The sequence below is a fragment of the Cibotium barometz genome, unplaced genomic scaffold (genome assembly GCF_041138505.1).
Source record: "Cibotium barometz isolate CiBa-2024 unplaced genomic scaffold, ASM4113850v1 ctg461, whole genome shotgun sequence".
NCBI lineage: Eukaryota > Viridiplantae > Streptophyta > Polypodiopsida > Cyatheales > Cibotiaceae > Cibotium > Cibotium barometz.
In genome coordinates, this window is record NW_028229443.1 from 75,001 (window position 1) to 89,426 (window position 14,426).

Below are 14,426 nucleotides of genomic sequence, written 5' to 3' on the forward strand. Positions count from 1 at the left end.
CCTGGAAAACACGATTAGCATAGGACATCACAAATTTTCCATTTTGGGCTAAAGTCCTATACTCATCCTTCAGATTCTTTAGATAACGTGGGGACAAGAAGCGAGCCTTCAAATCCCGTTGGAACTCCTCCCACTGGTAGATAAGAGGGGGACCTCGAGATAATCAGTATAGGCTGCATTATGGGCAGCCAACTTCTTATCCACCCACTCTTCTTTCCATGTGATAGCATCCCTAGTGAGATGCAACATGGCAAGAACTTTCTGAGTATCTGTCTTTGGAGTTATCACAAAGAGCGGTAAATTGATGAAACCAAGAATAAATAGTTAAAGCGTCTGGCCGTGGCCGCCGTGATGGTTGTGGCTAACTTCTTGTAGTCGGGCTCCAATGACTGTCCCGGGTGATCGGAAGAGAGTGTAAGTAAATTGCACATAGCGAGGGATTCCTCCTGGCGGGCTACCGCCATGCCCTCTAAGCGCTTTGCCTCCTTTTCAGCCTCCATTGCTAACCTTTCTTGCTCCATAATCAGTCTTCTTTCTTTCCTTTCAGCCGCCTCCCGATGCTCTTCCCGACGTGCCTCTTCTTGGTGCAAAATCATATCCATTATCATTTTGATCATAGCATCCATGGGATTGGGTGAAGAGGCAGAAATAGGGTTAGGAATAGGAGAGGTTTCACCTGAGGTGTGCTTCGAAGTATCCATACCGCTACGGATTACCACCATGCAAGGAGTGTGAAAAGAGAGTGAGACAGCCTTCGCACCAAGAAGGCACTATCTACTCCCTCGCAAGCGCACTGCGACTGCAACCTTGCATTAACAATGCCTGCTTTCTCCTACGCTCAAGGCGCATTGCGCTACCGCAATGGCAAACCTGCTTTTTCCTTGAGTGGGAGGAGTGCTCCTGGGAAGTTTTGCTGAAACACAACTCAATCCAGAAAAAAAAAATTAGCGGATTAGTGATGCGTGCAGTTGCAATCAAAGCTCTGGTACCAATGTGAGATGGCAGCGGAATTTGTGTATAGGTATGGATCTATGCAATCACACTTCACAATCCTTTTTACCCTTGCGTTAATGTGGTGGATGGTGTTATGTTAAGCAATCACAATGAGACCTTAGAGATAGAGAGAGAATAGGAGAGAGAATGAGACGACACGTCGCTGGGGTCCCAACTAACCCTGTCAAGGGCCCCCCACACCGTTGCCAATGTGGTATTTGCTTTGTATTGCTTAAATGGTTGTACAATAGAATTAACTCTAATGCAAACCCTAGACTTGACACAAGTCAATGCACCGTGCCGGTAACTTAAGGATAGATATACCTTCGGGGCTGAAACACAACTCAATCCAGAAAAAAAAAATAGCGGATTAGTGATGCGTGCAATTGCAATCAAAGCTCTGATACCAATGTGGGATGGCAGCGGAATTTGCGTATAGGTATGGATCTACGCAATCACACTTCACAATCCTTTTTACCCTTGCGTTAATGTGGTGGATGGTGTTATGTTAAGCAATCACAATGAGGCCTTAGAGATAGAGAGAGAATAGGAGAGAGAATGAGACGACATGTCGATGGGGTCCCAAATAACCCTCTCAAGGGCCCCCCACACCGTTGCCAATGTGGTATTTGCTTTATATTGCTTAAATGGTTGTACAATAGAATTAACTCTAATGCAAACCCTAGACTTGACACAAGTCAATGCATCGCGCCGGTAACTCAAGGATAGATATACCTTTGGGGCTGATTTGACGTAGCCGATGACATACCTCGATGTGGGCGATGGATGGCCTCCGAAAGGGGATGTTCAGGCGATTTGATGTAGCCGATGACGTACCTCGATGTAGGTGATGGATGGGCTCTGAAAGGGGATGTTTGGGGCTGATTTGACGCGCCGGATGTGAGGATGTATGGGCTGAAAACAGGCTGTAAATTCTCTGCAGAAAATGCAGCCTTGGATGGAGATGAAGATGCGCACAAAACGCAGCCGATGTACCGCCGGGATGAGCCACAAAATGGGGCTGGAATGGGCAGAGATGGGGCTGAGGATTGGGCTTAGAATGGACAGCAGAAGGAGGCTTTGATGGAGAGCGAAGAATGGTTAGCTTGGGCCAAGGGGATGAGGCACAAGAGAGAGAGAGATGCGCTAGGGTATGCTGCGCGGGAAATGGGCAGCAGAGAGAGAAAACGCCAGCAAGAGAGAGAAGGCGATGGGCTGCAGAAAAACGCCGGCTATGGGGAAGGGGAGGATGGGCGCCAACTGCTGCTGCTGCTGCTGGAGAGAATGGGCGCCAACTTTGCTGCTCTCTTCTTCTTTTGTGTGCTAGAAATGAGCCCAAGGCTCTCCTTATATATGATCTGAAAGTAGGCTGTCTAATTCTAGTACTTTGCCGACTTTGAAAACCATTCAATTTTATTAATTATTTGCTCTGTTATGTGCACCTGAAATGCACATGCTTTGTCTGCTCTGCTATACCCTCCTCGATTACCTGATTGACGTGGGATCTGAAACATGACTTGGTCCTATCCTAGTCTATATGCTAGTGTTGCCGGATGCCCACCGAAGTGTAACAACACCCGTCAAACACAATTTATGCAAGAGGGTTCTGACTGGTTGACTCCTAAGCTAATGGACTTGTCCGGGCATGCAGGTCCTTCAAGAGGCTCACAAAATTACCGGTGCAAGATCCCCTAGGCTCTAGACACTTACCTGGCTCTGGATGTAGATGTAAAATGTCCACGTGGCACACCGAGCCCATGTGCACGTGACACACGTCTTGCTGTGCATTTGACTCATGTCAACCCCTTTCACATGTCGAATTAGCAGTAATGGTTGGCACAAGTGAGGAGAATGAGATGCAAGAATTCATGGACTAGAAGATAGTGACTATACCGTCATTCCCAACCCATCGACAGTTGGATGGGATTAATTTTCAGCATGTGGAATGCCATGATGGAGTTTGTGTTGGAGACTTACAAATTTTTGTTTTTTCCTATAAAAGATCCTTCTATTAGTTGACAAAAAACACTCCAAGGCTACAACCCTTGCGCGGGAGGGACAAATACAGTAGGGGGAAATGCGCCTCAAGGAAGGACTCACCCATGCTCACTCAAGGATGAAACATACAATTGGGGGGGGGAGGGGAGAGGGGGAAATAGCCAAACAGGTGGCTGGCAGTGCCAGTGCATTGTGGCTGATGGAAGAAAGGGCTTTCTCTCTAGAGTCTAGAGGTCGAGAAAAGCCTCAAACCTCCTCCACACGCTATGTGAACTCCCTTGTATTTGGTCAAATTGACTGTGAAGAGTATGGATGAGCTCTGCCCAAAGTCTCGAATGGTCTCTGTATTGGTACAGGCTTGGTCTCGAAAATCCGGAGGCTTGCTAGAGAAACCATACAACCAAGCTGCCAATCAACTCCCCTTATAAACATCGCCCTCTGCTCTAGGGTTGGGCAGAGTAATTTGGAACTAGGCGTTGATCGGTGGTGACTCGTACCCCTTTGAGCACTAATGGTTGTTAAAGACATGCATATCATGTGGGAAGTGGCCCTTAAAGACATGCATATCATGTGGGAAGTGGCCCTTACAAGGGACATTAGCTTATGTTATTAAATTGTTGGGTTGACTCTTTCTTGGAAGGCAGTATATTAATACACCTTGCCCCCATTGTAAACTCCATTCTATTCATTGCTATAATCGAGTTTGTTTGCCACCATCTCTCTCTCTCTCTCTCTCTCTCTCTCTCTCTCTCTCTCTCTCTCACACACACACACACACACACACCAGCTGCGGATTGAGACAGGGCGATATGTGCATCAGATCGTGGATGACCGCATTTGTTAGCTATGCTACCAGGAGGTAGAGACAGAGGAACACTACATTTGCCAATGTACAGCCTATTATGAGATCCGAGGGAGATATCACTGCCTATTCCGAGAGGGTTTTGGGCCGTTACGCAGGATCATGGAGTTTGAGGATCAGAGATGCCTCGGATTGTTTCTACTTGAGCTCAGGAGACACAGAGAGACCCTCTTGGCAGACAGGAGGCCGAGCCATGATGTACCTAGACAGAGGACCCTGGCAGATTTCTTTGGCACCAGCACCAGCAACCCAACCCACACACCTCCTAACACCTCCTCCATTGGGCCATCAGGGCACCGATCACGCTCCCAGGGAGTCACCACTGATAGAGCAGCTATCTTATGTCGTGCTCGTCGGCCACGCCCACCAAGATCCCGACCACGGCATCCTCACCATCGCCAGATCAGAGCCATTATTGCTGCATCGAAGGCGCCTACCTCGCTTCTACGACCTCTCCATTCTAGACAGCCCCATGGCGGAGATACTTGATCTAAGGAGAGGGCAACAATTCAACTGATTAGCATACATGGATCTACCTGATATACATTTTCCAGTATTTTCCAGTATTTTCTACTCAGTATCATCTCGGAGTCTTGCAGTTTTGTTCTTATAACTGTAGGACAATCAGTTTATTGTACTTTTTAGTCTTGTTCTCTTTGATGAGACACCAACTTTAGATGCTCTCTCAGTTTTGGTCTCATAGGCCACTATGGCCTCTTAGAGACGTTAATATATCATTTCATTTCATTTCTCTCTCTCTCTCTTTGTGCGTGTTGCGTGTGTGTGCAAGCTTTCGTCGGTGTCATTCTTGACATGGTATCAGAGTGATAGGCTCTTGACCCTCGGCTACACAAACACACGAGAAGGTGCAGAGCAACTGCAAAAGGTGTCTCCTTAAAAGCTTGTATGTGTGTGTTGGTGTGTTGGGCTTTGGTTGAAAGTAGAGCATGCAATTTATGTGCATCAAGGCAGCACATAAGCTTGAGCAAGTGCAACGAGTGGAGCAAGAGGAGGAGTCGGTAGAGAAGGCAAAGTAGTGCCTATCTCAAGGGCACTAGTGGTTGTAGTTTCACAAGGGGACCCCCATGCCCGTGGGAAGAGGAGCATACAGGGCGTATGTAACTAGCCTATCCTCTTCTGATGTATTCTCAAGGATTTTGTTCAATGAACTCTTTGATTTTATGGAGTATTTGTGCAAGAGATGATTATTTGTCTCTTTCTTTCTGTCGGACGGTCAAAAGACGAAATGTCCATGCGGCACTATTTGACACTTGGGCAGTCGAAAGACCAGATGTCCAGATGAGTGATTTATTGGACGGGCGAAAGACCGGATGTCCAAATGGCACTATTTGACACTCGGACAGCCAAAAGACCAAATATCTAGATGAGTGATTTGCCGGACGGTGGTCAAAAGACCAGATGTCTAGATGGCACTATTTGACACTCGGGCGGTCGAAAGACCAGATGTCGAGATGAGTGATTTGCCGAACGGTCGAAAGAGTACATGTCTAGATGACACTATTTGACACTCGGGCGGTCGAAAGATGAATGATTTGTCGGATAGTTGAAAGATCAGATGTCAAGATGGCACTATTTGACACTTGGGCGGTCGAAAGACCAAATGCTCAGATGAGTGATTACTTGAGCGGTTTCTGAAAGGGACTAGATGCTCACCGTATGAACAAGCCATGAATAGGATGATCTTTGCATTGCACTGCATTAGCATCAAGATGCTTGATGACTTTCTCTCTTTTGTGTGCTGTATTTGTTGCCTGGACAATGCTTGGATTTTTGTAATGTGATAGTCTAGCAGGCCTCGAGACTGCCTGGCCAGCACTAGAGTGTTCTCTAGGCGTGAGTGATGCACAACTGTTTGTTGATACATTTTATGTTGGTTCATTTTTGTAGGTGGTAAGTTTTTCTATTCTGTAGTTAACTTTTATTTTGCAGGAGCATTTCTTGGCGATGAAATAGGTGCGGGAAAAAGAGTTTTTTCTAGGATGTGGCCAAAGAGCATATGTGCCTAGCGAAATGGGTGCCAGATGCATAGCTCACTAGTGGCAAGAAAGGCTTTATTCCTATTGTGGACTCTTTTAAACGAGTGGTCAAAGTTTTCTTTAAAAACTTGACTGGGTGGTCAAACCTTTTAATAAGTTGATGATATGGCATTTTTAAAAAAAAAGCATTGAAGGCCTAAAATTGGGTGCAAGAAAAAAAGCAAGAAGGGGGACGCTAAAACAAAAGCATGTGGGACTGCTTTATAAGGAGATCAAGGTGTGCCCCTTGGGACACAAGAAGAAGAGGAGAAGAAGCGTTTTCCTACATGCGTCGGCCACGGAGATTGCAAGAAGCAAAAAGCACATGTGGTGAAATTCTGGACAGCAGTGAAGATTTGAACTCATAGCCTGCGATTGGTGAAGCTCTTGGCGGGAAAAAGCTTGCCGGTGAGAGATCTATGTGGTAGAAGCCCAAGGCATGCTCGGCCACAGACCATCCCAGCGAATTTAAAGACCACGTGGCTGCAAATTATTCTTCATCGACGTCAAGTTGTTTGTTTTGCTTTGTTTTCATACTTGTAAAGATCATGGCTCACTGCATATATCAAGTCCGTTGTTGACTTGGAATATTCAAAACCTAAAGGCCTTGTCTGCAATTGTTGAAGCACTATCCAAGGAAGTCTTCGGCCATCCAAAAATTTGTAAACCGCCCATGCAACTTGGTCCAAGATGGTGGATAATTTTGATCGAGATTCCACTATGCGTGTGGTCACGTTGCTTGGACAACTTTTCCATTTGGATTTCACACCCGGCAATTCCATCATGCAGTTATTTCTGATGAAGATAAAGCTTGTCCATGATCAACGCCTGGCTATGAATACTGTACTAACTAGGACTCAATTAGTTGCCTTGTTCCATATAAAGTTACCACAAGATTATGATGTTATTTCCAAAGCGTTGCAGCTTTAGGTTACAAAGAACAAAGTTGGAATTTGATGACCTTAGCTCATTTCTCATTGAAGAAGAAGTAGTGTCAATCTCTCAAGGCAAAAAGTGTGTTTCAAATTCAACCTGAAATCCAGATCAAGCACTTGCTTCGTAGTAGGTAACAAAGAAGGGGAACAAGAGTCGTTGCTTTAAATGTGGTAGCGAGGTCATTTGTCAAAGGATTGCAAATCTAAAGACAAGACCAAGAGAGGCTAGCAACAATAATACTAGTGATTTTGCCAGTGACTCTGAGGACCCCAACTAAGCTAGCGTGGCACATGCCGCTGCGGGTCAGTTTGCCGGCCTTTTAACCATAAGGGCAAATTCCTCTCACATGCTTAAGCTAGAGAGAGGCACGTGAGGGGGAGAGGGGGCTAATGGAATCTCTCAACACTGATATGCACGGGATGTGTTCCTAGTTCATTGTTAGAGGACTTGGGACATCGTGTGTTGACAGAGTTAAATATTCAAAGAACTTTTTGGACGTGACATGTTCGCAGTTCAACAAATGGGGAATCATGGACATGGAGGTGTCTACAGTTCATTGTTCTATGTGGTAGCCAAAGCTCAAGATGGCATTTTCTTGTGAAGATAGGTTGATTGATGTGCGTTCTGAGGTGTACTTAGTAGTTGCAAATGTTGAGCTGTCCATAGTTGCATCTTCATCGACTTGGCATACTCATCTATACCTACTATGAGCTGCAAAGGGGGTGTTAAAGATATGCATCTCATGTGGGAAGTGGACCTTACAAGGGACATTAACTTATGTTATTAAATTGTTGAGTTAGCTGTTTTTCACAAGGTAGTATATTAGTACACCTTGCCCGCATTGTAAATATCATTCTATTCATTGCTATAATCGAGTTTGTTCGCCACCATCTCTCTCTCTCTCTCTCTCTCTCTCTCTCTCTCTCTCTCTCTTTTTAAAGAAAAACAGTGGGCCTGTCCCATTAAATTACTGAAAAATACAATGATAGGCCATAGTCATTTACATGATACATCATCTGGAGTGAAAAAAACCCCCAAAGGTAAAAGATGGTAGGGGGGAAAACTCTAGAAAGTACAAGGGATAAAATGTGAACAGATACAAGAGGAAAGCCTATGACAAATGGTAGAGGGAGAAAATAAAAGTCTCCAAGACCTATGACTCGCTAGCGACTCTCAGTCTGTCTCTGTAACTGTGAATATCTCTGTACTGTATCTGTCAACTATAAAAATCACTGGCAGGGTACTGTGAATCCTCTGCAAATACCTCTGGACATCTCCTGTATCCAGCTACGAAGACCATCCTCATCTGTACCCAACACTGAAGCTGAGTCTCGAATGGACCACATAACCAATGAAGATGGAAGAACCCAATCCTGTCTCATCAGGAAGGTAATAGGCAGATATCAAGAATCGGCGGTGAATGACCATACCAATCTGCCTACTGAGTCCTCGAGCTGATCCATCTCTCTCTCTCTCTCTCTCTCTCTCTCTCTCTCTCTCTCTCTCTGCACGTGTGCAAGCTTCCGTTGTTTCTCACAAGGTAGCATATTAGTACACCTTGCCCGCATTGTAAATACCATTCTACTATAATCGAGTTTGTTCGCTACGGATAGCCAAATATGCTTCCTAATATTTGCTCCCCCAAGACATGAACATACATTTCTGCAAGCAAAACACCCCCCCCCCCCCAAAAAAAATAAAAAATAAAAAAAATAAATTTTGCGGAACGTTCCGACGTTCCGGGAACGTGCCTTCGCCCGGAACGGCGTTCCGGCGTTCCAAGAAGGCGGAACGACGTTCCGTGGTAACTATGACTGTATGGCCAGGTCCATCCTTGTCAGCTAAGCGGCGGGTCCCCAATTGTAGATTTGGCGCTGCTTTGAGGTTGCCATCAAGTGGAGAATCCTCTTTCAGAATTGCTGAGCCATCGATCAATCATGTTATGTCTACATCCCATGCAATCTGTTGGCCGTTTGTTGATCGCAAGCCAAGTCCCCATTGCTGTCCCTTTATGCGCTACGAGCCAAATAAATATCGTGACTTGATGGGCTGTGGGCGGCCTCATAATTGTCTTCAAAAATCAGTCAAGATCACATGGGAAAATCCCTGACATTGTCAATGCTCTATTGTCGCTGGAGTGTCCCCTCCTCCCCCCCCCTGGCCCAAATACACAGCCCCCTCAACCCCAAGCCGTGCCATCTATGTGTCGCCCTAGCCTAGTTGTATATTGGAAGAAAGGAATCCTTAGGTTGTCAAGGGTGGCAAAAGGGTCCCTCCATTGCCACTCGCCTGGGTCCCACTACAAGCGGGGAGGAGGGTGCTGCTCCCAAGCCCATAGGTGCCATCATGTTGGGTCCCTTGCAACCTCACTTGGAGTCGGGTCAACGTGCCAAACTCTGTTGCGCACTGCCACCACTTTGATCCTCTCAAAATTGCACTTGCCATGTGGTGGACCTTGCTTGAACTCATTCAAGCCTGCCCTCAGTGCCAACATAAAAAATGAGGCCTTCTTGGATTGTCTCGCATTCGCAGACAGCAAAACGAGAGGCCCATGTTGCATAAAGGCTTTCATTGATGGAAGGGATTTGCCTCCTCAACGTCGCTGATCATCACTAGGTTGCCTCGTAGTCATGCAAGCCTCTCTGTCTGTATTTCCTGTGGGAGATTTCAAAGTTTGGGCTAGTCTCCAAGACTCCTTGCAAAGCCTGTAGCTAGTCCCCCCCCCCCCTCCCCCGCCAAGAGATGTGGGGCCGAGAGCCAACCGTGTGTCCCTGCTGTGTTTGAATTTGAAGGTTCCAGACCAGGGGATGGTGTAGACGTTTCTCTGTGCATGAGGGGGAAATCTAAATTAGGGCTGGCCTAAGCCGCTTCCAAGCTCCCAATAGGTTTCAAACAAATCTCTCTCTCTCTCTCTCTCTCTCTCTCTCTCTCTCTCAATAGACCGCAAACAAATCGCTCCTCACATCTCCTGCTCATGCCAAGCTTGCACATCTCTACAAATTTCCACCTAGTTTGTGGAGGCCATGTGTCCTCAATAGTTATGGCTCCGATCCCATGCAACAAGCTCCTTTCGAGGCTCAGCGCTCGGGAGTAAACCACACACAATAAGCTTGCCTAGCAAGGTTCCACTCTGACAAGTAGGATACACAATCTCTAATCCCCAATGTGACACTGGGAGAAGAATCATTGGCCTTGGCTTGTGTTGGCCTGCCATAAGAAGTTCCAGATGAGCCGCTGCACTTAGTTGATACAAGATCTTGAGAATATCCAACAAGAGGTACATGGCTGCCAAGAGGACTTGATTTGCCACTATGACTTGCCCAGCCAAAGGAGTTGGGCTTGCTACTCATGGGAGAGATGAAGTCCCAATTGGCAGGCGAGGTATCCAACTGGTGTGCCTAGTGGAATCCATTTGAAAGAGGGGCTCGACAACTGGGGGGGGGGGGGGGGGGTGTTGGTCACCGGTCCCATTTGAAAGAGGGGCTCGGCAACCTTTTGGGGGTGGGGGGGGAGGTTGGTTACCCGTCCCAAATCCACATGATTTGTGCAAGTCACTTGATGCAAGGTAGGTCTTAGTGGTCTACTGGAATCTCTCCAGGTTTGGCTTCTGACCTCTCAAGTACATAGTTGTCTTTTGCAAACTCGAGTCCAATAGCTCCTCTTCCTTGATGGTAGGCGGAGTCTCTAAAGTTTGACCTCTAGAGCCGATAAGTGGCTACTCATGGCCTTCACAAAGAATAAGAACAATACTAGTGCCAATGGGCAACCGTGTCTCATTGAACTAGTAATTAGAAAAAGCTTGCCAACAATCAAGGCTTGACTATGCACTTTGGAATATAGAGCAACGATACCTGTGATCCACTCAGTTGTGAATCCCATCCTCGATAGAGCCCGTCTAAGAAGCCCCAATTCATGCGATTGTAAGCCTTCTCGAAGTCCAGTAAATAAGATGGTAAACTCCTCCCCATGTACCCTAGCCAATGAGATTGCCCCCCAAAATATAGATATATTATCAAGAATGCTAGGCTTCATTATGGCTGAGTCTGCCCTGCATCTCCGAAGGTTTGACAGAAACTCAATACAAAGGCCTTTGTGTCAATATATGCTCTTATGTGTGTGTGGGTGTGTGTGGGGTGGGGGTGTGTGTGTGTGTGTGTGTGTGTGGCTTGGTGCTGGCCGGTGGCGTGTGGATCCTAGACTGTGTCGGCCCTGCTTCCTGGACTGTGTCGGCCCTGCAGCCCTCATCGCGACCTTCTGGGGGTCCCCTCTATGCGCACAGATACACTGTTTTCTCATCGTCAATCTGCCCCTCTTCCTCTCTTCCGCGACCTCTGTGTGTGTGTAGGGGGGGGGGTGTGTGTGTGTGTGCGCGCCTCGCTACAGGTCTCTGTTTTCCCTTCTGTGTAAGATAGTATTCCCGCAAGCCTCCTGTCGCAACAAGTTTCGGGCTTTTCCATCACTATTCAGTGCCTTGTCGAAATAGCGCTGCCCCCCCCTTTTTTCTGATCTGTGTCTTCCTGCTGAATCGACTAGTCTCGATGGCAGAAACAAGCAAGTATTATGTCAAGAGAGCACTTTCTCCTGAACCTAAAAGACAATCAAGGGAAACTCTGCCCCCCATAGCTCCTTCATCTGAAGATGCTTCCTATGTGTTTGACATGTTGAATGAGGATTTTCAACAAAGTAGAAGAGAATGGATACTACCTGCTCCGGAACTCACTTACAAGATGAAGTTGCCTTCTCTTGTGCATCCTCTGAAGAAGCTCTCTCAAACTGCAGTCATCATCTTTTTTCCAGGCAAAATACCCTCAGCTAATGATGTGGGACAATGGGTGAATTCTCTCCTAGGTGGATGCTATGTAGAAGGAGTCTATTTTGCCTCCCGAGGATTTTATGAAGTTCATCTCTTGGATGCATTGACAAAACAAAAGATGCTGGAAATGTCCCCTTTATTTTTTGGTCGTCAAATGGTGCACATCATGCCTTGGTCTCCTAATAAGGATTATCAAAATCTCATCAAACATCACTGCCCTGTATGGGTTGAAGTCGTTGATTTTCCAGATTACATGAGAACAGAGCTTCCAGGCTTAGCGATGACATTGGGACAAGTGATCTGTCCCCCTCGTCCCACAGGTAATAAAAGTCGTTTTTGCATCTTATGGGATACTGATAGACCAACCCCCTCTGCTATTGCAGTTGAGATTGAGGGTGTTAATTTGGGAAAGAAATATTTCACTTTGAAATGGGGCATTTTTGCTGGAGCTTGTTTCTCTTGTCACAAGTTCGGGCATCTAGCTTCTGAGTGTCCCTCTATCCTTCATCCGCCTCCTCCAGCTGCCATTCCTCCGCCATCTAATAAAGGAGGTCAGAAGACATATGTGGAAAAGACTGAAGCTAAAGGAGCAAAGCCTTCAGTTCATACAAGGAGCCAAGCCAATTCAGCTCAAAACAAGGATAAAGGAAAAAGCAAGCTAGTGGAAAATAATTCATTTTCTCACGAGGGTTGGCAGAATGCAAAGAAGACGGTGCCTCTCAAACAAAGACCTCTCCAATCTCGTAATTGGGATGCTTCTGCTCCATCTCCTGGTCAACCTTCTACCTCTTCGGACAGCCCCATCTCAAAGGCATGGGTCAATGCAGTCAAGAAGGGTATTCCACTTTGTGAAGAAGATGATCTAGTCAGGGAATTGGATTCTGAGGGTCAGCAAGACCCTGTGGCAATGGCAGAGGCCTGATGCCTCCCTTTCTCTTTGAGGACTGCTCATCTCTCGTACATATTTTCATGCGTACTTCTCTAAAATGTTTTTCTTATAACATACAGGGCCTCTGCAATCAGCATAAATTTAGGCTCCTATGGCATTATATAAATAATACTCATCCAAATGTTGTGTGTCTGCAAGAGCATAATCAGCATTCTTTTGTTGGCCAGCATGGGTTCTTTTCAGGATATGATATATTTTATGCAGGATCTGAACAATTGTTTGGGCTGTGCATTTTAGCCAGACATGATCTGCAGCCCTGCGTAGCATATAATGATCTTTGTGGCCGATGGATGATTATCCAATGTATGATCAATGGAGAGATTTTTGAAATAGGCTCCTTGTATGCCTCTCAAATTTCAGCTTCCAGAGCTCAAATGTGGGACTCCATAAAGCAATATCCTTGGTCCTCCAATGCTCTACTTTGTGGTGACTTTAATAATTCTCCTCACTGGAAGGACAATACCACACATAAATCCCATATGCTACCCTCTGAAATCCAGCAATGGGAACATATGACTTCATCACTTCATACTCCAGATTTATGGACAGCAACTCACCCTTCAGTTTTGGGATTTACATATCATCATAATGCTTTTACAGAATATTGGGCCAGGCTTGATAGATGGTATCTTATTCATGCTCGGCAATATGATGATTATACATGTCAAATGTGGAATGATTATTCTCAACAACTATCTAATCACACTCCACTTTGGCTCAACCTTTCATTTGGTATGCCACTGGATGATATGCATCTCTCTTTAGTCAGACACTTGCAGGTCAATCAATTATATCTTTCTCATGAAAAATTCCAGCAAATGATCAGATTGGCTTGCAAGCCATTGTTATCCCATGCTCAGGAGGATCTGGATTTTGCTTGGAACTCTTTTGTGCATCGTATTCAAAATGTCATTAAGGAATATGGAAGATGGTACATGGCAGAAACCAGACAGCATATCCAGTGGGCAAAATTATGCAAGCAATCCTTGGTACAGATTAGCCATCAAAGGTCTCTTTCTGCTTCTGAGCAGAATTCATTGTCTTGTGCTTCTTCCATAATTGATGCTAATGATAAATGCAAGCTTTCCAAATGGCAGACAAGGGCTAGAGTTAAACCTATGCTAGATAAGGGTTGTTCCTCGAAATCTTTCTTTTGAAATTTACATGCGTATAGACAAAGTCAATCTATCATGAGACTCAGGAAACCCGATGGTCTTTGGACCCAGACTTCATCTCAGCTAGAAAAACAATGTCTCGATCATTTTCAGCTTCTTTTTTCTCTACCATCTTCTTCTACAACTCAAGTTGCATTGACTCGAAGCAGATTTATTGAGCTTGTTTCTCCTATTGTTTCTTTGCAAAAAGCTTCAATGCTAGAAATGTCCTTTTCAGATACTGAATTGGATGAAGCCCTCAAGCATTTGGGTAAACAAAAATCCCCTGGCTGGGATGGTTTGACGGTTGAATTTTTTGTAGTCTTCTGGGCTGAATTGAAGGGTCCAATCTTGAAGCTCATTAATGTAGCCTGGCAGCATCAACATCTTCCCTCAGCTTGGAAGCATGGTCTAGTTAAGCTTGTGCCCAAAAAACCTCTATGTGAGACAATGGATGATTGATGATGGACTTCATCCCAGGCAATATGTTTTTGTTCCAAGAAGGCATATACATGATAATATTTCCAATACTCTCATCGCAATGGAATATGCAAAATATTCTGCTCAAGATGTCTTGGTCATGCAGGTGGATGTGGCAAAGGCATTTGATACGGTACAGTGGGATTATGTTTCTCAAATCATGTCTAAACTTGGTTTTGGGCCAAAGCTAGTTAATGTCATATAT

The 14,426-nt window shown here is 45.6% G+C and overlaps 1 protein-coding gene across 1 annotated transcript in view; it reads right to left on the reverse strand.

Annotated features, from left to right (window-relative positions):
- The window catches only part of LOC147602570 (uncharacterized), a 1,759-nt gene extending 1,058 nt beyond the window's left edge, over nucleotides 1–701 (reverse strand). The window contains exons 1-2 of the mRNA XM_086797873.1: nucleotides 312–701; nucleotides 1–133 (exon numbers count right to left, since the gene is read on the reverse strand). The exon at nucleotides 1–133 is cut by the window's left edge and continues 1,058 nt beyond it. Coding sequence (XP_086653999.1) covers nucleotides 1–133; nucleotides 312–701 — 523 coding nt within the window. The remainder of the gene's footprint in view (nucleotides 134–311) is intronic.
- Nucleotides 702–14,426: the final 13,725 nt, after the last annotated feature.